The sequence below is a fragment of the Rhinolophus sinicus genome, chromosome 17 (genome assembly GCF_057876585.1).
Source record: "Rhinolophus sinicus isolate RSI-liver-muscle chromosome 17, RSI-T2T, whole genome shotgun sequence".
NCBI lineage: Eukaryota > Metazoa > Chordata > Mammalia > Chiroptera > Rhinolophidae > Rhinolophus > Rhinolophus sinicus.
In genome coordinates, this window is record NC_142517.1 from 174,291,734 (window position 1) to 174,316,895 (window position 25,162).

General features: G+C 37.8%; 1 protein-coding gene across 1 annotated transcript; it reads right to left on the reverse strand.

Annotated features, from left to right (window-relative positions):
* Positions 1 to 4,263: 4,263 nt before the first annotated feature.
* On the reverse strand, positions 4,264 to 24,735 carry SLC40A1 (solute carrier family 40 member 1). Its single transcript, XM_019740743.3, has 8 exons — positions 24,375 to 24,735; positions 23,831 to 23,898; positions 19,235 to 19,394; positions 16,900 to 17,015; positions 15,818 to 15,944; positions 9,029 to 9,274; positions 7,585 to 8,247; positions 4,264 to 5,844 (listed from the first exon to the last, which is right to left on the reverse strand). Exons 1-8 carry the CDS (start codon positions 24,415 to 24,417, stop codon positions 5,531 to 5,533), a joined length of 1,737 nt encoding a protein of 578 aa, XP_019596302.1. The 5' UTR covers positions 24,418 to 24,735; the 3' UTR covers positions 4,264 to 5,530.
* Between the last annotated feature and the right edge of the window lie 427 nt (positions 24,736 to 25,162).

Consider the following 25,162-nt stretch of genomic DNA (forward strand, 5'->3'; position numbering starts at 1 on the left):
CATGTAGGTATTATGGAAGCCCCGAAGTATTGTTAAGTACTGCACAAGGACCAACCAGGACATTTAAAACGTGTGACATCTTTAAATATTGGAAAAACTTTAGCTCCCTGGCAATACATTAGAAATTCTCATGTTCAATGAGTCAGTTAATAGAGTTATACCCATTTCACTGTTTAAGTTAAAATGTTTGCCATAAACAAATAGATCTTTAAGGATATTAAGGATTTTCTGAACTGTCCATTAGGAAAAGCTCATGCTGTGGTTGTGTGATATGGAGAAAAGAGGATAGCCTTTGGAGATAGAAATGGTTTTAGATTCTAACTGTCACTCACTAGTGTCATGTGTAGGCACATGAGTCTTATTCTAAACCTCATCCTCCACATCTGTAAAGCACATATATCTTTTTCACTGAGTTATGGTGAGGATTAAATAATAAAGTGCTGAGAAATAATAGATATTTAAGTGTTAGTTCCTTTCCACTCTAGTGTCTTTTACTTAAATACCTTAAATTTAATAGATAAGAAGATATGTATCCATTTGATCAATAGATTGTACTAAATAAAAATTAAACCTATTATTGGACCACTATTCTTTCTAGTATATATATACATTAAGCTCAAATATTACTTTAGGTATGATTTATGATGTGACTATGTCCTGCTGATTAGGGATTATTTACTGTAAGGTCTGTGAAAAATGAGTTCTTCAAAACGTATATTTCTCCTAAGGTCTTTTAGTTACTATAAAACATATCTATCTGCCTACAGCTTTAATCTATTTAATTAGACTAACTTTTGTATTATCATCACTACGGCTGCATACATGAGTTAAGCACACCCACTCTCTAAGACAATTTTGAACAGAACTATTTCAGGAACTTTGCAGTGCACTTTTCTCCCAGTACAATGCAATAAAGAAAATGTTCCAATAGAAACATATACACTAACTCACACAGAGGTCAGGGTGAAGAACATGGGAAAAAGCACTTATACTTTGAGCTTTCCTTTGTTCATTCTTGAGATAAAATATTTGCTCCCTTTTGGACTTGGAAAATGTAAACAAGTTTCCATATAAGGAAAACGTCATTTAACTTTTAGAGTGTGACTACATGTAGCCCGTTCAGACTTGTTTGTGATAAATGTGCATGTGTTGTCACAACATTTTTCTAATATTTGGATTCTATTCTTAAATTGCTATCTTGTAAAACAAAAATGTTCTGATAGCAAAGATTTTTCTGAAAGGTGGATCAGGGGGCAAAAATGAGACTTTTAAAAGAAGAAGCAATGTTTAACTGAACTAATAAAGAGTTTCAAGTGTCATTTGAGAGAAAAAAGGTAAAACTCAGTTGTCTTTTGTCTTGGCTGAAAGCAATCTCAGACTAAATTTATTTCTCAATCATAATAAATACATTAGACTAGGTAATTTATATACCTACTTCTATGTTTTTAAAAATTTTAATTACTCTGTTCTATGTTTTTAAATTTTAAATTACTATCTCAAAAGTCTTAAGCCAAACATGACTTTAACCCTCAGAATGTTGGGAAAAGCTATCCATTGATTGATCAATCAGCACATATAGGTAGATGTCAATATAGTCTTGATGAACAAACCAAATGAGGATATAAAATTATTTTTTAAAACTTCATTTGAAAGAAGTTATTTATAAAGATACACTAAACTGTTCACAGTGGGTACTTCTGAGGATTCAGGGAGTGGGCCAGGAAGAGGCAACTTGGACAATTTAAAATTCTGTGCTTTTTTTAAAAAACAGGAGAACACTGTATTAATAATTCAGACAAACTTTAAAAGTTATTCTTTAAATAATCATTATCCTTTAACCCATCAGTGCAAACAAAACATGGAATAAGGAACTACCTCCATTTGCGACAACATGGATATATGTTGAGATTATGATGCTAAATGAAATAAGTCAGACAGAAAAAGTTGAGAACCATATGATTCCTTTCATATGTGAGATATAAAACTGAAAACAACAAATGAAGAAGACATACAAATAAACAAAAACTCATAGACACAGACAATAGTTTAGTGGTTACCAGAGGGTAAGAGGGGAGGGAAGTGGTAGATGAGGATAAATGGGATCAAATATATGGTGATGGAAGGAGAACTGACTCTGAGTAGTGAGCAGATAATGTGATATATAGATGATGTTTTACAGAATTGTACACTTGAAACCTATGTAATTTTACTAACCAATGTCACCTGAATAAATTAAATAAAAATTTTAAAAATTAAAATTAAAAAAGAGCTACGGGGCAGAATTCTCACTGACATCAATATTGCAAGTAATAAATGTGTAGATTATTTGATCTTAAATGATCTCCAATAAAGGATACCTGATAGCTTAACATTTTTTCACCGTAAATATGAGTTTGTCCGATTCGTTCTTTTTCTCTGTGCTCCACAATTTTCTTATAAATATACCTCATCTCCTCCTACACTTTATTCAAATACCATTGTCTGGTTCACAAATCCTCCTCTTAGAGTACAGCTCAAAAAATGGCAGCCCATGAGTGACTGACAGGTAGCCCACAATGTATTTCTATTTGGCTGGAAAAGCATTTTCAAATTAGTTGCAAGTATTTAAGAATTTGGAGATTTAATACAAAACTCCAGATTCCCAGCTTCTCTTGAGAGATACAATGTATGACAACACAGGGCCCACACCCCTTCATGGCAACTGGGATTGCTGGCAGCTGCCCGCGAAGCCTGCTGCCTGCCCTCCTGCTCCCCGCTTCCCTAACCACACTGTGTTTACCTCCCCCACAGCACTTCTAGTGCCACGCTCCATTTAGTACACATCTGGCATTGCTTTTCGTCTTATGGTAAATAGGGAAGTAATTTCTTACTTGTACCCTTATCTTTTTTTTTTTTTAAGGGGTGGGGGCAGTAATGAAAGGAATATCAAGCAAGCCAAATGTTTCAAGGAAAAAAAAAAGGGAATTGGCATATTTCTTTATGGAAATGAACATGGCTTTCCTGTGTTTAATATGCAAACAAAGGATGTCTATGTTGAAAGAGCTTAACCACAGTAAGAAGCCTGCATGGAATAGAGAAAAGCATGAAAAAAATGTAATGAATGTTTTTAAGTGGAAACATACTTAACTGTGGTACTTTTGTGAAATGCAATTACATGTTAAATGAAAGACTATTTTCCTATATCTAATCTAGTTTGACCCTGTAGGTATTTGAGTTTGTCATCCCGCTCCTCCACTTAGAAATACACCCAGACACTGACACCCCCCCATCATGATCTCCCCTGCCCTACTTCTATGCCCTCGGGCAGTAAATAGCAAAGGTTGTCCAGCCAGCAGATTCTCTTCCACTTCCCTCTTCTTCCTGCTCTGAACAGTACTCTGCAAAGATAAGGAGGCAGCTGTAAAAATTCCTATTCACTCTCCAACTTCATGCTCCTTCTTCCTACACCCGGCCTCTCTAAGTTCAACAGTCTGGCAAAATGTCCATATTAAGAGCTGAGACCTTTGCTAATATGGTTCTATTCATTTTACAAGGTCATAAGCCCTCAGTTACAGCTGCAAACACTCAGGGCAGATCTCCAACCCCAGCTCAACCCCTGTGGGAGAGTGAGTGACCTGTTCCAGACAGCAGCCAAACCTAACACAGGCATCTACTGTCTGTTCAAAAGTCATGGGCAGATCAGTAGTTACAGGGTGATGCCAAAAGTCCTCAAGCTCACAATTTTAGGGGAAAGAAAAGGAACCTCTGATCAACTATGTCTGAGTCATACCTGCGTCCCACGACCCATCATTTTGTGACACAGATCAGCAAATGTTTGCTTAATATAGAATGTGGCTCTACTGTCTCTGAACTATCAGCAGGAATCTATCTTTAACTGTCATTAGTTAGGTCCAGCTTCTAGTAATATAATAGTATCTCACCGGCCAGTCCAGGAACTGCTTCCACATGATTAATTTGACTCAATCAGTAAAGATATTAGGTAGGTAGGATTGGTTTTATACTATCATCTCCAATTTACAGAAGAGAAAATAGAACTGGGGGAGTTTAATGTGACTTCTTCAAGGTCAAAGAAAGAGTACTGGGCCTCACGTTTACTATAGCTTTACCCAAGCCACCATAAACTAGATCTATGAACAGGGAGGTAACACTCAACATTATGAGTCATTATGAAACTGTAGCTCATTATAGAGAAAAAAATTACATTATCTAAAACAGATGATCTGTAACAAAAGCAATTTTAAATAATTGGAGAATGCAATTCAGGAAGATTTTCAAAATATTTTTATATAGAAATATTTTACAAAGATTTTACAATGTAGCAAATCATTATGTCATACCATAGAAAGAAGAAAAAAAAGATTAAATCTCCAGGATAAAGAAAGTGCTCATAGCAACATACTGCAGTCTCCATGAAAGTGCATAAACGGTTAAGGCAAAGTACCATGTTGGTACTGGCATGTTGCAAAATGACTTGTAAAACAGTTTTTAAAAATATATACAAAAGTTTTCTTTCCTCCATTCTTCTCAAAGACATTTAAAAGGGATACATTTAACAATAACTCTTGGGTACAAAATAGTAAATGTAAAAATACTCTACCCCAGCGTGTTCAAAGTAAATCAAGTGATTGACAAAACAAAACCTTTCCAAGTGTGGGCTTGCTTTCTACATTTAACCTACCAGGCAGAAAGCTGACTCCCTCATGTTCCAAGATGGAGATCATTAAGGAGAATTAACTTCAGATCTTGCCCTTCTGTGTGACTTTTAGCTTCTAGTTTCTATGACCAAACTACTTGCAAATTTGAAGTCATTATGCATTCACTGTGTTATAAATCTACTTTTATAGTTTTGCTTATACCTGCAGCTTACATGATAGCCATTTTACAAAGTGCTACATATGCTTAACACAATATTTTGCCCTATCTGATAATAAAAACATGAAGGTGCTCTCTCAAGTTAAACCATAGACCCAATTAGAGAATTCTAGTGAATTTTTTTGTTTTTCTACATATATGTAAATCCCTTAAGATCAATAAGGATAATACTGGTTATCAAACTTTAATCTTAGTACGTGGAGCAGAACATATTTGTTTTTATAATAAAACATAATAAAATACCAAAGAAGTAAATGAGCTAAACTTGAATAAGAGTGAGTTTTAGGGAAAACTGACATATCTGAATTCTAGTACAGATAATTAATATCTGCCAAAGAATAACTTAATTCACATGGCTAACCACTCTTTTATGTAAAAGTTTATCTACTCATGAGAAATAGGGAAAATCAGTGTCATCATTTTAGTATCCATATTTAAACTGAGTTGTCCTTTTCCTGTATTTTTTTTCCATCTTTAAGTGTAAGGAAATTTAACCAACTTATTTCTGCTGACTAAGGTTTCCTAAAGAGCTTTTAGCCCTCTGGTTGTGGTAAAACCAGAGAGAGACACCCAGCCATTTATTGGAATTCTGAAGTAAAAAATAGGTACACGTGCTCTGTGTAATCTAGTAACAGGGATAGCAACAGTTAAAACTGTGTTACACAACAGATGAATTAGTTTGATTGTCATTTGCAACCTCTTTTTCATCAAGACCGCAGTGAAAAAGCTTGTTGCCCAGAGTTTTCTGAGCAAATCGGAAATACATGATGTGGCCCATTGCCACAAAGGAGACTGAAATCAACACGAGCAAGCCGAAAGCTTCAGGATTTGGAGCCAGGATGACCATGATAAAATGCAGAAGATCAAGAAGGTAGTTCATGGAGTTCTGTACACCATTTATAATGCCTCTTTCAGATTCAATTACATTTTCTTGCAGCAACTGTGTCACAGTTAAATCAAAGGACCAAAGACCTATAATAAAAGATATATTTTTTAGAGATATTCAAACTCTAAAATTTATAGCCATATATTTCAGATTTATAACTTACACATCTGTTGACATGTGCAAAAGACACATTTTAGCACTATTACTTTAAAGTCACCATGTATGTATTTAACATTGCCTTGCCTTAGAGGATTATTTTTCAATAATAAATACTGGGTTATTAGTGGCTCTAAGAAATGATTTCTAAAGCCACTAGTCAAAAATAAGTCATCTAAAAACTTCTTAATTCTGTTTTTTGTGATTATTCATACTATGAAAGCAAAACTCTGAACTTAGAGATATTGTAAGTACAGTCATATGCCACATAACAATGTTTTAGTCAGTGATGAATTGCATATATAATGGTAGTCCAGTAAGATTATATTGGAGCTATACAGTGACCGTACAGCCATGGTGGTGACATGGTAGCACAATGCGTTACGTGTAGTAATGCTGGTGTGAAAAAACCAGCTGTGCTGCCAGTTGTATGAAGTACAGCATATACAAGTATGTACAGCATGTATTATACTTGATAATAATAAATGACTGTAACTGGTTTGTGTGTTTACTGTATTATGATCATTATCATTATTTTAGAGTGTACTCTTCCTACTTTAAAAAAGTTTGCTGTAAAGCAGTATGCTGTGTTATGCCAGCCGCAGCCTCACATATCTCCTGTTTACTGTGATTGAATAATTTTCTCTTGTGCTTGATTTAATCTTATATTGTTTTTCACAGTGACACGCTGTATTGGCTTGTAGCCTCGGAGCAATAGACGACACAATATAGCATGGGTGTGTAGTAGGCTATGCTATCTAAGTTTGTGTTCACACAATAAAATCACCTAATGACACAGTTCTCAGAACATACCCCCATCATTAAGCGGCGCATGATTGTACTAGTATTTTTAAAGTTTAAAATGAAAGGACCTAATATATTGTTATGGTTAAAGTATAAGGAAACTTTAAACCATTGTTACATTTACAGCTTGGGTTCTAAAGCTCCTACAATAAAGCTGTCTTACTTGAATATTAATGTCTTTGATAAATTAATAAACCGCTTTGTATCACAAGATAAATAATGGTTTTATTTCAAGAATGAATTCAGGAGGAGATAATTCATCAATACACTATTAATGATTACTTCAATTTTGCTTTGTAAGAAGTCTTTATATTATGTTTCCTTCCAGCACTATAAAACCCATTTGTTTGGCAAGGTATACATATGTATCAGCTAGAGAAGACCTTTGAAAGATTTGGTTTTCTAACTACCATATCTTTTTTAAAAAAAATTAAACCAGAAACACTATCTTTTTTACCTTGTCCCGTACAAATATTCTCTAAATTATAGTCCTTTTGATAGAGTTTTTGCAATATAAAGACTGCAAATTACTAATATATAATATATAATTATTACAGCTAATATCCATTAAAGAATTAAATAACATTGAAAGAGTGATATTTAAGATATCCATTTTGAATTTTTTTTCAAGCCCTAATCATGTTTTATCAAAGCATATGTAGATATATACATACACGAATATAGTTTTTTTAAACTATAAAATAAAAATTTCATAATGAAAGACTGGATTATACACAAGGATCAATAGTGGATTTTACTTAAATTAACATTCAAGGAGTATTTCAGATTATTTATTATTGAATTCTCTGAACCCACAGTGCAATTAGACACTTTAATTCATTAATATACAAAAGGAGATGTCTTACCAATTCTAGCAGCAATGACGCCTGCAAACAGCAGACTGACAGAGATTATGGACTCGGATTTAGGACCCATGTACATGTCCAGGGCAGTATTAGTAGAATCAGACCCGTTTGACATGTGCATTTCAGTTGTAAAGATGATTTCAGGAATTTCTGTAGGTACATTTGTGGACAGTGGCTCTGCTTGAATGAACCTAGAACGGATATCTTGAAAAGGAGAAACAGACAAGTCCAAAGGGCTTCCAGGCATGAACACGGAGATCACACACAAGATCAAACAAGAAACCTGTGCAAATCCTGAGATCAAACCAGTCCGAACCAGGCCACATTTTCGACGTAGCCAAGTAAAAGCCACAGTTCCCATTATTCCAGTTATGGCTGATGCTCCCATCAAAATACTAAGGATGGACCCACTCAGCCCCTGAGTGTAGGCATACCCTGTGGTGATGCAATCAAAGCCCAGGACAGTCATATAGAGGAAAGCAAGACCCATGCCTGCCAGAAACACTGGCTGGTTATAATAGGAGATCCATCCATCACGGAAGGTGCGGAAGGGCTCAGCCATCTGGGAGGCACAGCTTGGCTCTTGCTCATGTTCAAGCTCATGGATGTGAGGGTCTTTCTCACCCATTAGATGAGTTCCCTCCAGGGATTTTGGCTCAGTTTCTGTTAACAAAAGACATCATTATATGGGGGAGAGGGCTTGGGGAAAAAAGCCAATTATTTTTTCTTCTCTTCTTTCCCTCCCCGAGGGGTACCCTTTGCTATTAGAATGTAGTATGTATTTTCTTTTTCCAATCTAAGTATTCCAGCCTTGGAACAATCTCCAAGTAGCAATTATGTTAAATAAAATACTATTGATCTCAATTGCTCATGTTCTCTCTCTCTCTGTTTCTCTCTCTCTCTCAGAAATTATTACTCCCACTAAAGTAATACTCATCAGATAAAAATACAATAACTGTCTGGAAAAACGAAGCATCGTATTTTCTGGGGCACTGTTAAGATTCCATTTGCCCAGAAGTCCAGCTTCCTCTTCCTGGGAAACGCCCACCTTCACTCCCTCCCACTGTCCTACAAATCACCTACAAATGGCATGTCACTCCCCTCTTCATAGTCTCCTAGGAATTATCTTGTTCTCATTTTTATTCCCATTCCTATGGCTTAACTTTTCCCAGCCATCCCTCAAGTAATTGCCCCTCTGTGTCTACTGCTCACATTAAGGAAAAGGGTCATGGGTTCCATTCCAATCCTCTGGGGTTTCACCTCGCATCCTTTCTCAGCCCCTCAAAAGCCTGAGTTTTGACTCATCTACCAAAGTGATATGTTAACCTCATGCGGGCTGTCAGTGGTACTAAACTCTGATATAAATTCAAAATAGTTTTGGAACTCACCAACATCAAAGGTCTGAATATCAGAATAAAAGGATTGATCCCTGTGTTGAGTTTACCTTTGTGTAAATTCAGCTGTTTCAACTCAGCTTCCTCTACTTTAAGAACAGCTTTCACAGCTAGAGCAGGGGTTTTCTGATAAACCTTCCAAAGCAGAAAGTACTCCACACACATGGACACCAAATTCCATCCCGAAATGAAACCACAGCCAATGACTGCAGAGCCAAATGTCATGATCTGGCCGACAGCCATGGGGGCCAAGATGTTGGTCAACTGGTCAATCCTTCGTATTGTAGCATTCATATCTACAGTGGGGACGAAAGATGCAGATAAGTGTGCAAACCTGTCAAAGAAAGACTGCCCACTTGTATAATACAAACTCAGAGACCAAGCATGTATACTCCTAAAATGTAACTTCCTAAAAGTACTCTATGAGCAAACCACAACCATTTTCTTAGAAAATTACTTCTTGTGTGGATCAATTCATATTAAATTTGCCTCAAAAATTTGATTCCCTTGGGATTTTATTAGTCTAACATCGGCTTTTTAAATGAATACAATTGTGGAAACACATTCTTTTTTTTTCCCAACAAAAATTTATTAAACGCCTATTATGAGCTAGGCACGATTCTGGAACTATAATAAAAATGAAGAATATCTTTTCCTGTCTTCATTGAGTTTACATTTCCATGGGAAAAGAAAGACAATAAATCAACAAGCATATAAATATACAGCATGTTAGATGTTCGTGAAATATTATGGTGAAAAATAAAGCGGCAAAAGGGCATAGAGAGTGCTCAGAGGAAAAGGGAAATTTCAGTTTTAAATATGGTGAGGTCAAGAAAGAAGGCTCTGTAAAAAGACAGCATCACAGCAAAGACATGAAGTGGTAGGAGGCAAAAGAGTGAGTCATGTGGATATCAGTGAAAAGAAAATTCCCAACCAAGGGAAGTGCCAAAGTCCTGCGGCAGGAGGAGCATGCCCAGAGTGTCAGAGGAACAAGGAGGCCAGAGCAAGGAGGCCAGTAGGACTGAAGCAGAGCGAGGAAGGAAGGAGATAGGAAGAGATGAGGTCAGAGAGGGAGGGTAGACTGGTCCAGTCAGTTAAGGCCTTGTGAACATTAGATGGACTTAATGTTTACACTAAATGAGTCAGAAAACCTTTGGAAGCTTACGAACTAAGAAATGACACAGTGTGACATATTTTCAAAGGTTCATTTTGGCTGCTGTGTTGAGAAAAGACTGTAGAGTGAGGGTGGGGGGAGGTGGTAGACAAGAGTAAAGACACAGAGATAAGAGGGAGCTGATAGCAGCATGGACCAGGATACAATGGACATGGAGAAATACATACTGGGATACACTTGAAAGGTAAAACCCGAGACTTACAAACCAATTAGATACGGCATATGAGAGAAAGAGAAGAATTAGGGGTGACTCTAAAACTTTTTTCCTGAGCATCTATTGGAAGGATAGAGTTGCCACTCACTGAAAAAGAGAAGGCGTCGGAAGAATCAGGTTTGGAGCAAAAGAACGAGTGTTTGCTTCTAGAGATTTTGATTTTGATAGGCCGACTGTCATGCAAGAGGCCACATCAAGCAGGCAGCAGTTAAATAAATCGGTCTGAAGTTTAGGGAAGAAGTATGCACCAGATTGGGGAGTCATCAGTTGGTTGATTTTTAAAGCAACATGGCTGGATGAGATCACCAAGGGAGTGAGTGGAGACTGAGAAGAGACAAGGTCTGAGAACTGAGACTTGAGCATGCCAGGGTTTGTAAACACTGGTCAGGAAGATGAGAAGAAAATAACCAGAGAGGAGAAAACCAGGAGAGTTTGATGTCCTAGAAGCTAAAAGGTGACAATGTTTTAAAGAAGGGGGAGTAATCGACTGGCAAGTGCTGCTAATAAGTCAAGAAAGGTGAACACTGAGAAGAAGCTCTAGATTGGCCACATGAAAGGTACTGGGTGGGGGGCTCATAAAGAGTAGTTTGGGTAGAGCACAAAGGGCAAATGCCTGACTGAAGACGATTTAAGAGCCTGGTGCCCACTCCAAGGGACACTGTTTATATTACATTGTAAGTAATTGGCGCTCTCTGGATTCACAATGTGATTGTTGCCCCTCCCCCCCCAGCATTATGGAAAGTGAGGCCCTGACCAAGGAAAGGGATTAGAAAGCGTGAACATAGATATCTCTTTTTGTTAAGTTCCACTGAAAAGGAGAACAAAGAAATGGAGCGGGGAGGGGTAAAGACAGGGATATTTATACAGCATGTTACATGCTGCTGAGAATGATACAATAGATGAGAAGGGATGGCATCTCAGTCTATTGCAAAAGCGGAAGCGTTGTTCTTAGATAGGAACACAAAAAATTCGACAGCAGCAAGAGTATAGGCCACGTGTATGGCTTCCAGTCCAAGACGAAAGAGCGATGTGATGGTGGGAGCACATGACAGTTCTCATTTCTTCCTTTTTCTCAGTGGAACACAAAGCAAGTTCCTCAGTGAAAGTGAGGATGGGAGAGGAGGTACTAAATGTGCGCAGAAAAAAAAGAAAGTACGAAATAGTCCTTTAGAAAAGTGAGAAAAGGAAAGGACCAGAGAAAATAGTATGATCATCTGGCAGCATGAAAGAGCCAGCTTGGACCCAGTGGTCATGAACTCTAAGTGAGAACAGTGAGCAAGGGTGTGTGTTTTTCTCCAGTCATGTTCTACTGTGGAGAGTGCATTTATCCAGAGTCTCAGGAAAGCGATGGAAGGAGTGAGGGGCAAGTAAGCTGAGGGTATATGCTATGAGGCGATCATGTGGTCAGAACAACTGACCTTGGAATTTAAGCTGGGTAAGGAAGCGAGAAAAGAGAGGTCATGAACAGTGAAAAGGTAGTGGAATTAAGGACTTGTAGGCAGCAACCAGGTTGGGGGTGGGGGTACCAGGAGTGAGTTGGAAAGATAGGAGGTGGTAGTTCAAGACATGGATGCCTAAGGTTGAGATAATGGAAAGGGAGGATTTAGTGATGCCGACAAGGTCTAGGGCATGACCATGGGAATATATAGTTGAGTCAGAGTGGAGAACAAGATAAATAAAGGAGAGCAAGTCAAGAAAATTAGCGAGTGTCTCATTCTCTATCTCACAGAGTGGAAAAATTAATGAGACGAGTCCTGCTCAATCATGTGGGGCACCAGACGGAAAAAGCAATACGTGACTAAAAGTACATTAACTGAAAATTACCTTTATTCCTTCTGTAGTTCTTCCTGGTCCTAAATTACCTTCCAATTAGTCCTATGAGTATATAATACTTATATGATAACAGGAGAACTTTGACACAGTTCACCTTTCACTTGAAAGGCAAAGGCAGTCTTCATCCAACTTATACGTGACCGTTTCTGCAGAGGCTTCACTAAATTCCTTTGGCCTCCCACTAATAAGTTTCCAACTTACATGCTAACAGAAACGTAGAATTGATCCAAATAACTCAATAATTTGAATCCAAAAGTCAAGTACTAATGAAAATACACACTTGGATCTGGAAGCCCCAGAACAACAAAATTAATTTATTTACTGTGGTTTGTTTTTCTTTTACTACCTCAATTTTCAAGTGCTCACGAAGCTTCCTAATGCCACCAATTTCTATCTTTTATATTATACTTAGGAATTTAATGTTTAGGTATAATGTTATGTCAGAGGCAGCTTTTATTTTTCTGCAGCAGAATGAATAATAATTTTTGAAAAAGACCCAGTCATTTTACCTGTAAAAGGCTAGACAAGAAACAGTCCTCTGAAGATGCAAACACTCTCTTTACAAACTTATATTTATTCTTCTGTAAGCAGGCAAATATGTGCTCATTTAAAATTAATTTAACTGTTTTCAGCTACAGCTGTGGCACAGAATATGACATTAAATAACTACATGCTATTATAAAGGGTACAGTACATCTCATAGAATAGTAATTTTTAAAAGCGGATTTGCTGAGCAAATAGCAACCAGCAGGTTTGTGTACCTCAAATATGAAATCAATTTTTAAACAATAGAGTTCAAACAAGAAATGTATCAACCTTACCTGATCAAGCTAACCAGCAGGTGTTTTCATTAAAATGTTGCATAAGAAAAACCTCAGAAGCTATTAATAAAGACTGATTAACAAAGGAAATAGGAAAGGAAATAAAACAACAGATGCAGTAAAATATCTGGGAATAGGAAGTGAATCAAACAGGTTTGACCGGCTAAATGTCATGGCACAAGGGAATGTTTCAATAAAACACTATATCAAGTGCCTAGACAAGATAGTTAACAGATTAACTAGATGTGAAAAACAATAGCTTTTCTAGAGCTGTCTAAACTAGATCGTTAACAGCTATATTTCAGCCTGACACTCCTGAACTTCTAGAATTTTGTAACCTTTAGAGAAATTTTCTCTTGTTCTTTATCCTCAGGGATACAACTCCTAACTTTAAAACCTACTCTGAAATCAAGAAACACTGGGATAAGGGAATGGGAGCACTAGCATCCGGCTCACTTTTCCTCTTTTTGTGCACACCGCTCCCCTTCACACACACACACACACACACACACACACACACACACACACACACACACACACACACCACAAAGCACCCACAACCCACACACAGGTTCAGCCGTCTCTGCCCCGACCCCTGCTTGGGTTCCTGCTTTGCTGACAACCTCAAAAATCAGTCTGAGGAACATAAATGATCCCGTCTGGAGCAGGTGCCCCTGTGTATAGACACAACCTCAGAGGTACCTGGAATTACCCTCTCTGTGTACTTCCTGCCCTCCCTTCTCTCTTCTATTTTTCCTTTTTCTTTGTTCTTCAACTCTGCCTCAGAGCAGAAATGGAACCCAAAAGCCATGGTGAGACCCTTGTGGACCCTCAGAACTAAAGAAATGTTTGGATCCTGTTTTGAAAGATGGTTGCTAATTAACACAAATACAAATACTGGGCGAAAGCTTGAGGAAAGACAACATGGTAGTTTGTTCTTCACCGGGCTACTCATCTGCACTGCTGGCTGGATGTGTAAAAGCACCACGTGCAAACAGTTAACGTACAGAGGACAAGAGGTCAACAGGCTGCTTACTTCCTCTCTTAAACTTGAGAAACTCCAGAAGGTTAGAAAATAGAAGAGTTGGCCTTTCACTCTGCAATAATTCCTAATACAAAGAAAGAGAGCTGAGAAATGGGCAGTCATGTATTTGTTGTTCTGGGACATCACTTCATAGTCAAAAAGACCCACAAAATTAAGTGGAATCTTTGGTTTTTCTGTTTTATTTATTTATAAAAACAACTCAAGATTCTGAGTAACTTTATCATTACTCAGCATATATGTATATTTTTTAACAGATTGTTCAGACTTCACAGAGTATAAATGAGTTAAGAAATTCAGATCAGGGAAAGAAAATCATTTCCAAAGCCAACTTTCCCCCAAAATATATTCTAACAGATATGTGCTCTACTTTAAAAATATATCCTTTTAGACCCTTTGAATTTTAAAATGTGGACATGTACATACCTAAAAGAGTACGCTAAAAAGAGAAAGGAAACAAACGAAAAACACAAAAAAGGACAAAACCTTATCTTACAGTTCAATATGACAAAAAGAGATATGGAATTATTTCCTAGTACTAAATGATCACAGGAAGAAAAATCAATGAGAATCACCACTTTAGCTCCAGAGAGAATTTCCTGCAGTACAGATTCACACGTGCACAATTCATCCTGGGCACACATCATCCTCTAAAATCATTGTGGTATTACTACCTACGTATAATACTGCTACCACAAAGTGATGATTTAAGCGAATTCTTTTTCTTCTTCTAGACCCTCCACAGATTTTGTTCCTTCTCTCACCACCTCCTTTCTATCTTATTTTCTTCTTAAACCACATAGTCCAGTCAAACAAAGTTGCTTGCTAACCCCAGCACCTAATCTTGCCTTTTGTGTCCTGGAAGCTATTTAAGTCATCAGGAATGCTTTTCTTGCCTGTTAGGATAGTTGGGCAATGTGTTTGTGATACCCATTATCTCAATGACCAGCAGAGTTGATTCAGCTGATCTGATCAGTAGATAGTTGTACCCCTCCTCCTTTACCCTGTGTAATTATCAGTCCACTTTGTGTCTGTTTGCTGGATGAGGGGCAGGTAGGGAGTAATGAGGGAGGGAGGTTATTCTGAGCCCAGGTAATATTGCTGTAATAGGACATGATGCTTTGTAAGCATTCTCCCATCTGTCTTTGTATACGTGTCTAATGACAAGTAAGAGTGTAAGCTTCTTAAAAACTGTATTCTGTCCTCTAATTCTTTAATATATATAACTGCAATTATATCACATCATACATAATATAAGTTATACTTTATAACTTTAAAGTAGAAGGAATTAACTTATAGAATCTCTCCTAGAATTAGTTGTTTCCATTTGGAGAAAAATAATATCCACAGTATGACTGGTTAGTACTGCTAATAACATCCATAGTATGACTGATAAAAATCTCATGTCAAATTTTCACTGTTCTAAATATTAAGTGAACATTTAGAGACAGCTAACAAAAATTTTTTTAAAAGAAAGAGCTCAAAAGAAATGTTCTTCATCAACAAATTTTCCAGGTTTGCATAGAGTAATAGAGAAGTTATTGTAACTTAACTTCCTATAAATTAACTTCATAGTAGTGAGATAAATCTTTGCACTGAGACTGATAATGTGGTAAAAAAAAAAAAAAAAAAAAAAAAAGACTATGATTCAATTTATTGCTCTTAACAAATACCCAGAAATAGTCTCATTTATTACCTCTGATTTAAAGTGAATCCTGACATAACCCATTTAGTTGAAAGAGAAAACCAAATTACCTGCTAATTTGCTTCTGTCTTCTCCTGCCACAACAACAATCCAGTCCCTTTGGATTGTGATTGCAGTAGCAGTACTGGCCAAATTTGCAATATTTGCAATAGTGATGATCAAGATATAGCAGAAAGTCTAAGGAATTACAGGGAAAAATTGAGTTAAAATGTCAGTTTTACCACACTGTACTTAACACCTCACTGTGCAATGTATTTCAAAATGGTCTTTGGTGGCATGATAATCAAACTTTGACTTCAATTTTATTTACAAACAATCATTTTACATATGAAACAATAAATACCAGTGGTCAAGTTAAAGGGCATAATATCTTCCTGATTCCTATCATCTATAGTCCATATAATATAAAAATTATAATAGTCATATGCATATTTATGTGCCAGGTATCATAAAGTGTTACCATAGGGGTAGTTTTTCATATTTCCCCCACAAATATCTCCTTTGGAAAAAAATTAAAGGGGAAGTGAGAAGACCCGTATATTTAAGTGACAGTTCTGACACTTTCTAGTTGCATGACAATGGACTAACATTACTTTGTCTCAGTTTTTTTTCATCAACAAAATGAAGGGAATAGACTAGAAGATGTCTACTGTCCTAAAGGGCTTTGAAACTCTACAATACCAATCCAAATATACATAAGACTCAATAGTGACATCAAGTCCATTGCTTTCTACTATACCCCATCTCTCTCTTTTCCATCATACTCTTATGAAATCATTGTGTGAGAAGCTATCCAGTCCATGTCCACAAAAAGAAATACCAATTATTACTGGAAGCACACAATCATGACTGATTTAAATATAATAAACTCTTAGATGTGCCACTCAAAACAAATAGGAAAAAAACCTAATAGGACAAAATTTAAATTCAAACAATATTAATAAGTATCTATTATGGGAGAATAAAAACAAAACAGAAAATTTAAGGGATATTAAAGTAGACATAGAGATCAATATTAAAAAAAGATACCATTTGCAAAAAGCTACTCCCTAGCCTCAAAAGATTTTCTTTCATCTTTTACCACTATCAGATGTTCAATTTTCGGCCTTTTAGAATCTCACTGAGAACTTACAAGAACCCATCCATGGTACATGGTCAGAAGCTCGTTTTTATGTAAGAAAACCATCATCAGGATGATTCCACACAGGATGACCGAAACATTCTGTATCACCAGCGAAGTCTGGGCCACTGTACAGAGGGAGAAACAGTGTTCACTACACATTACACCAAAGTGTCCCAATGGGGCTGTTTTTATCCACATATCACTGTTCTACTACATTAATGTATATTCAAGTTACTACAAAAAAAAAAAAATTCCTGAAGTAAATCCTGCCTCAGCTATTTCTAGGACCCAGCATATGACACCTGACCAGTAAAATCTGCAGACAGAATGATGAAGTCCTCATCATTTTTTTCTCTGTTAACTGAAGCCATTCATAATGACCATATTTTCATTTAGTTTATTCTCATGAAAATTTACTATTATAAACAGAACTGTATTACATAGACAAGATCCATCTCTCAGCTCTTTGTAGCTTAAGCTGGAATAAGAACATGTAGGAGATGATGAAGGTTAAGGAGGAGATCATGGAATCCACAGCCCCCTACATGGCAGGCTGAATCTGGTAAGATAAGATGATATGAATACATAGGAAAGACATGTAAAAATTTGTCAAGAATAAAGCAGCAGTGTTTTTTGTTGTTGCTGTCGTTGTTGTTGTTTTGGCACACTATTTGCCATTGTTATGAAATTCTAAGCTATACCTTTCCTCACAGAAAGTTCCAATTTTCTTGCAGTGAGGCACCCATGTAGATAAAGTGCTAGAATAAGAACAGGTAAGTACACAGGTAAGACACCTTCTAGTCTTTTCTCTGCCACTTACTAAGGTAGACGCTCTAGGACAGGGTGCCTAATATTTCTTATGCCCATGTCTATAAGGTGAGGATACCAGTACATACCTGCCTTCCTTACTTTACAGAGTTATCATAGGCTCAAATACTTATTAAGGTGCTCTGAAAAACATAGAGCTGTATATGTAAGGTATAATTACAGCATTTGTCTTCAAGGGCAGTAAAGCTCTTTCTGGCTTGGAAGGTCACATCAAAGCTTCAAGATAAAACAAACTGCTTTCTGAAATTAATTTGAAATAAAATCCCAACATATAACTCATTCATTGATGTATTCATGCATTGCACAAGGAATAAATATCAACTGAATGAGGTTCTCAGCTTTCAGGACCCCACAGACCAGAGGAAAGATAGACATGTGAACAGATAATTATAAGTACAATAGCATAGGGATTAACAAAGTCTGATGAGAGCACAGAGGAAGAAATGGTTAACTTGGCCTAGAGACATGAGAGAAGGTTCTCATGGAGGGTGACATATGAGTTGATTACATGGGTTAAAGGGAGATTGCTAGCCCACCACACTTTCCTTCATCCAACTCAATATGTTTCCTAACCTATAATTTCACTGCTCAACAATCATAAAGTTCAAGGACTCTGCAAATAATATTTCCATTTTCCTATTTATAATTATGTACATACCTAGGAATTTTTTCTAGGGTACAAAACTTTTTTGTATATGCATTTTGAACTGTTCATTCTCAAAACAAAAAATGTCCATCTTGACCATTTTGCTAATAACATCAAGTCCTAGAATTTGATAATCCAAGTGCTCTCCATCCAGGAGCAGTCATCCTACACTGAAAGAAACTAACGATATCTCAGTCTTTCTCCAGCACCTAAGACAAACACAACCAGGTCTTGGTATTGTCAGGTGAGCAATTCAGGAAAATTTTGCCCTGAATGATTGTCCACATTGCCCTATTAGTCTGAATAACTGAATCGTTCAATCACTGTCTCTCTTTCCTATATAAAACTGAAAGATCTCAGTATTAATGCTCTAGAATAAATATTAATATTAATACATTATCATTTCTTTTCCCTCAAAAATTTATAATTCAGCTCTCCATGATCCAGACTCAGATATTCTCTCATGAATCTATAGTTCTCAATGCCCCTCCATACATCTCTATATGAAACCAATAACCACAGGACAGATGTACACACTGTCCCAGGAACCTCACACTAAAAATCTCCAGTGTAAGTCACAGTTAGAAAGGATGCCAGAGTTAAGCAAACTTTCAATGTTTAACATGGTTCCCAGAAAAGTGCTATGGTGTTAATCATTAACATTTGGAATGTATGAATAGCCAAAGACACCAAAAGAAAAACCTATAAGCTCCATATCCTGGCATCCGAACCTTGTGCAGGAGCCCCAGGACCCTCCCTGCAGGGGTGCTGCCACCAAGTTCCCCATCACTCAAGTGTGGCATGCAGGCCTGCACAGGGTGAGTCCCAGTGGTCCCATGAATACAAAGGCATCGCTGTAACAATACTCACCTTTAAGTCTGGCGTTCTTATCCACCCAGTCACCAATGATGGCTCCTAGGACCAAAACCGACCCTGCCACCACCAGTCCATAGACTGCAGTCAAGAGGAGGCTGTTTCCATAGAGCTCAACCAGAAACACAGACACTGCAAAGTGCCACATCCGATCTCCCTTGAATAAGGAAAGAAGAGAAAATGTTGTGCTGAGACAGTTTTAGTTTCTCACCAGTTATACTCAGGAAGTTGCTTCGTTATCAAAAGGGCACTTTCTGGCTACAGCATGAGCTTTTTCAAAGTCAACAATTCCTCTATGGATTTAATACTGGTCGGGTGTTAAAATAGTTCATCCTGGCACAATGGAAAATGTTCTTGCCCAATTACTAAGTAAACCCGAAAAAGCATATTAATGAAATGTGCATAGTCCTTTTCATGCTATAAAAAAAGATGTAGTTTCCAGACCCAAGAAGGTATTTGAAGACAAAACCTGTTCCTGTGTGTGTCAGGTTTCCACCCAGGCCTAGCATTCACCTCTCCTCGTAAAGCAGTTTGCTGCTGAATCAGAATGCAACTACAGTACACTTCAGAAACATCAGTATGCCTAGAATGTCAAAAAAATAAAAAGCTAGTTTCCCAAATTATAAAATGATAAGAATGGACTATATGACTTATAAAGCTTCTTTTACTTCTAATATTCTAAAACCTATGCTTTCTCACAAGTAAATTTCAAACTCATAAAACAGCAGGGCAATCAGAAAGACGAAATTAATATGGGAAATTCTGGCACCACGTGAATGAAGATATCAAAAATCAATGCATTAAGCAAGTAGTTATTTTAACATTTTAATACAGGTAGGTTTTGAAAGGGGACAAAACTACGTATTTCTTCATTCCAGAGTATATAGGGAATTTAGAATTCTTTACTGCAAAATATGGAATGACAAATTTTTAAATGAGTCAGGTAAATTAATATATAAGAAATCTATGATGGACCTTATTATGACATTTTAGGCTCTTTCCATGACTTCTGAGGCTAACATAAAATAGGACAACAATCATATTCTATCCCTGGAAATTAGTACAGGAAACTACATTCCCAGGCTAGATTCCTTATGGATTTGACCCTACGTGGAAGTACTTACACTCCTCATTCTTTCCAAAGTCTGTTAACATCTTCCAGATACATTTAATGTATCAGGAGCAAAGTATTATCCTGGTATGTGAAATGATTTTAAAAATTTAATAATGCCAAGACAATAATATTTGCATTCAAAACTTAAATTGATGCACATGCACAGTAGCAATCATTTACAATGAATTTCATGTACACCCGTATTTCTCAAGTGGGGTGGGGGGGGGTGATTTTACCCTCCAGGGGCCACTTGGCAATGTCTGGAGCTGTCCTGGGTTGTCACAACTGGGAGAAGGAGGCCTACAAGCATCTCCCATGCACAGGACAGTCCCCTACAGCAAAGAATTACACAGCCCAAAATGTCAATAGTGCCAAGGTAGAAAATCCTTGGTATAGAGGGTTAGAAACATAATTTAGAACCACAATTTCTAATTAGCATAAGATTAGGGCCTTCGAGGGTAGGGTGGACATAATCAAATAAACGTTAAAACAAACACTGGAAGCCAATGGCAGCACCATGTTTGAAAAAATGATTCTCACTTAATGGTCTGAAATGTGAGCTCTAGAACTATCTGCAATCTCAACCCTCAGCACAGTGCCTGGCCCAGAGTAGACACATAACAAACAACTGTGGAATCAACAGGGGATCCCAGTTGTGAACGAGTAAATACAGAATCGGTGGCAAAAACCTAGATTGATGTATCAACTATATTTTCAGTATGTTTTCTGTGAATGTTCAAGTATATTTGTTCTGTGAATGTTAATATGTACCATGATTAATATTTCTGAGAGAGCAATTTTTCCAAGTTTGCTTTGATTATAAAAAAAAAAATTTTTCCACCTGAGTAGGAATTGTTAGTTTCAAATACAACTGTGCTGAATAATTAAAAACGTATGATACACATACAATCTGCTTGAAACCAATAAAAATACAAGTCTATATATTAAGATACAGATGTCAATATGAATAGCAAATAAAGCTGTTTTCTTAATCTTAACATGAGGAGCAAATTTAGATTTGATTAGAATAAAATGTGATGGGAAGAAGGGAGGTACTTTATCCTAATCGTCATTCCTCTGAAGAGCTCCCAAGGAAAAGACAAAAACACATAAATGTCCCAAATGACAGGTTGCTTCCATGAGCGAACTTCCGCTTTCTTAACCTAAAGAGTAAGAAATATTTCTACAACTGCCTCTTTCTTTTGTGTTGTTTTGTTTTCTCCTATTCTTTTTCCAAAATAATTAGTTTAGATTCCTCTAGAGCAGGCCATCAAAACAAACACTATTAAATGAAAATTTTCTCTCTTGCTTATCCCCGTATGGCATGTCACCTTCTTGATGGAAAGGAGTAAAATTGTTCCAGTTACCCCAACTTCCAAAGGCTTTAGGTTTTAAGAAGCAACAGATTCTATGCTCACAAAGCCCAAGAATCAGGTAAACTCTAAGCAAATGTTGACCAAGTGCAATCTTAAGTCCACCCATTCCTTCCTTATGTCCATTTCCTGCCTTCCCATAAGCTCTCAGCATGCTTGATGATTTGCTTACACGTCCATCTAGACCCAGTGGACTGAGAGCTAAAAATCAGCTGAACATCTGTGAATGAGCAATCACAGTCACTTAATATTTATTGAGAGGCTACTCTGTAGGCACTAGAAATTCAGCAGTACACAAAAATCAAGGTCCATGCTTTCACGCAGCTTGCATCCCAGTGAGCAAAGATGAAAAACAAATCTAGAATAAGTCAAGTGGTGTAAATGCTATGAGAAAAAATAAAATCGGGTGGGGCTGGAAGGCGGCATTTTGCCTGAAGTAGTTACAGAGACCTCAATGAGCCAGGAGCTGAGGGAAGTAAGGGATGGCGCCATGCGGACATCTGGGGTATAAATGGAGACAGTCCATAGGATAATGACATGAGATGTAAACAACTGGCCACCCCTTTTCACTGCCTTACATTATTAGTTATTTTTTTGTTATTAGATATATTTTTAAAGTCCACACTAAACTGTAAGTTCCTTGATGACAGAATCTACTTCTTACAGTACTTTGTGTTCTGATAGTATAGAATAAAATGTATTTATTGATCCACTGGTAGAAAGAAATGAAATTGGAAGTGAAAAACATTCAATCCTACGCAAATCTAACCGCATATAACTTTCTACTGCATCACCTCTATATTCCATCACTTGTTATTGGTTTTTTCTATACTTAGTACTTACTAAATTAAATTGGAAGAACAAACTATTGGTTTAGACTATTAAGGATAGTTTCACTAGGTTTCTCCTTAGAATCATCAGCTATTGGAAATGAAACAAGCCCACACCAATGCTACTTTGTTTACACATATTTGCAGTCACCCCTGCCTAAGCCTCTGGGAAGACAAGAGCTTGCCTTCCTAAAAAGGCCATCTTTGAACTGCTATTTCTTAGAGCTGATAACCTAGCTTAATAATTTCCTAAAGGCATGGGGTACAGATTTACTCATAGGATAGTATACCTTCATGTCTTCAGGATGATACAATAAATGTTTCCAATTTAAAAACAAAATAACATTCACAAAATTTACTCTCAAAATTCTTTATCCTTACTCATGTATCACTTTAATTAAATGTTATATATACGAGGCACAAATAGAATATATTCAGGCTTATGGCTTTTAAACAATAAGAACAATTGTTTAATTTTAAAGATTCTAATCATCATTAATTAAATAACATACAACATCCTTTTGGGATTATTCTTTTTTGAGGGGTTCATGAAAAGAACCCAGGCCCACAGAAACACTGGAACTCTTCCAACCAAAGAGCAAGTCAAAGTAAGAGTTATGAGTCAGTGTTGATTTTTACTGGATGATGATTTTTAAGATAGCTTGAGATATCCCACCCATATCTACCTTCAGATAACATTTTATAAAGACCAGAATTTTCATCACTCAGATACTTATTCTTGGGGTCAATTGTATTTAAATTAATCTTAGAATGTTATTTTTAGCCTGAGTCAGTCACTTCACTGTTTTGCTGTATTTTCATAGTGCAGTATGCTGGAATTTATAAATTTAACAAAAGAAGAAAACAGAGAAATATCTTAAAATGTGAAAGAACATTCTTGGTAGCAGATATCACCATTTACTAAGCCCACTAATGCAAAATACAATAGTAGCAGATATCACCATTTACTAAGCCTACTAATGCAAAACACAATGTACAAACAATGCAAATATCCCTGTCCTACTTAATCCTGTCTTTGGATAGTTGCCAATCTATCCAAGTGGCATCACCCAATGATTAAATAGCATTTCCAAACACCTATGAGAAAATACCTTTGGTGAAAATAATTTTTTCATTAAAGCATGTGTGTTTGGATGATTTCTGTCTTCAGCTGCATGACACAGCTGGAAGATGGTTTAAAATAAGTGGCCCAAATGAAAGGAAACAAGAAATTGTGTAAGTATGTTGTAAGAATTACTTGTACACTCTCACTTACCCAAGTAGATAAAGAATGACCAAGGTAGAGAAGGAATTTTGCAGAGGTCAGGTAGTTTGCTAAGGATCCTGCAAAGACACACAGCGGAAGACAAAAAGGGTATTTAATCACTTGAGTGATCTGAGGTTGGAATGTGTATACATTTGCTCTTGTTAAACATGACTATTAAAAAACTTCTGTGAGTGGCAAACCATGCACATTTTATCAAGGCAACACTCAAATTCAGCATGACCCATTTATTGGCCAGTCACTGCATAATTTCACACACAGTGAGGAAAGCTCTTGTTTCAACATTCTTTAATTCCATTTTTTTAAAAAAAACAAGGCAATCCCAGTGTCCCAGTCTACTCCATCCTTGCCTGCGTACAAGCCCCTCTTCCCACACCCTGAAATTCATTTCCTCCTCGACTCCCACCAAAATATGAATCAGATGAGCTACAGAGCACTCTGGTCAACAGCTGAGCCACAGTGCTCCAAAATGCGTGAAGCCGCTGGTCTCCACCGCCCAACCTGGGTTTCCACCACTTGCATTCGGTCAACTTACCACAGCATCCTCCCTGGCGGTTTTGCTCTCTTGCCTTGGTCATGACACCAGGCGTCCCGCGCTCGCTCTTCCGCTGCTACTGCTGCTGCTCTTGCTGAGGTGCTTGTTAACAGGAGTGCAAGGAACTGAAGAGAGCACCGCTAAAAACACAACAGCCTTGTGCAAAAAGACCCCAACGACTACTATGACAAATAAAAGAAAAACAACCCGAGGGTCTTTTTTGTGTGTTTTTTCTGTCTTCTTTCCAAACTTAGCTAACACTGTAGCTGAAGTTGGAAAGGCAAAGCCTTATGGAAGCAGGTGGGGGGCTCAACAAGGCCGTCCAAGCCGTGTCGGACCCCTGTGCCTCCGCTGGCGCCGCGGCAGCCTCGGGCCGAGCCCAGCCCTTATACCCGGCCGGGGCGGAGCTCCCTCCGGCCGCCAGCTCTGTTCCGCCCCCTCCATTTCAGGGCCACCCCGGCGTCCCCGCGGCGCGAGGCCAGGCGTCTGTCGACCCCAGCGCCGAGCCGCCTCCACGCCCTTGCCAGGAGTTGCCCGCTCGGGGTGCCTGCGGCCCACTGGCCACAAACCACCTGCGCGGCCTGCGGGGACTTGCTCCCGGCTCACTCCACTCGCCGGGTTTTACCGCTCGCGAGGGTCTGGGAGGCCCCGGGTCTGGGCAGGGGAGGCCGGCGCAGGGGCCCGGCGGGGCGGCGGGGAGAGGAGCGCAAAGCCCCGCGGCGAGCGTCGGAGGAAAGTGCTTCGCACCCGCCACCTGGCCGTGCTGGGGAGAAGGCGGCCTCCGGTCG

Bases quoted from the DNA above. Each gene is read 5' to 3' on its own strand.
- SLC40A1 (XM_019740743.3), bottom strand. From the start codon at position 24,417: ATGACCAAGGCAAGAGAGCAAAACCGCCAGGGAGGATGCTGTG. The intron at 15,945-16,899 runs GTAAGTTCTCAG...GTAATTCCTTAG, and splicing joins TGTACCATGGATGGGTTCTT to ACTTTCTGCTATATCTTGAT. The intron at 5,845-7,584 runs GTAAGACATCTC...CTTTTATTATAG, and splicing joins CGTCATTGCTGCTAGAATTG to GTCTTTGGTCCTTTGATTTA.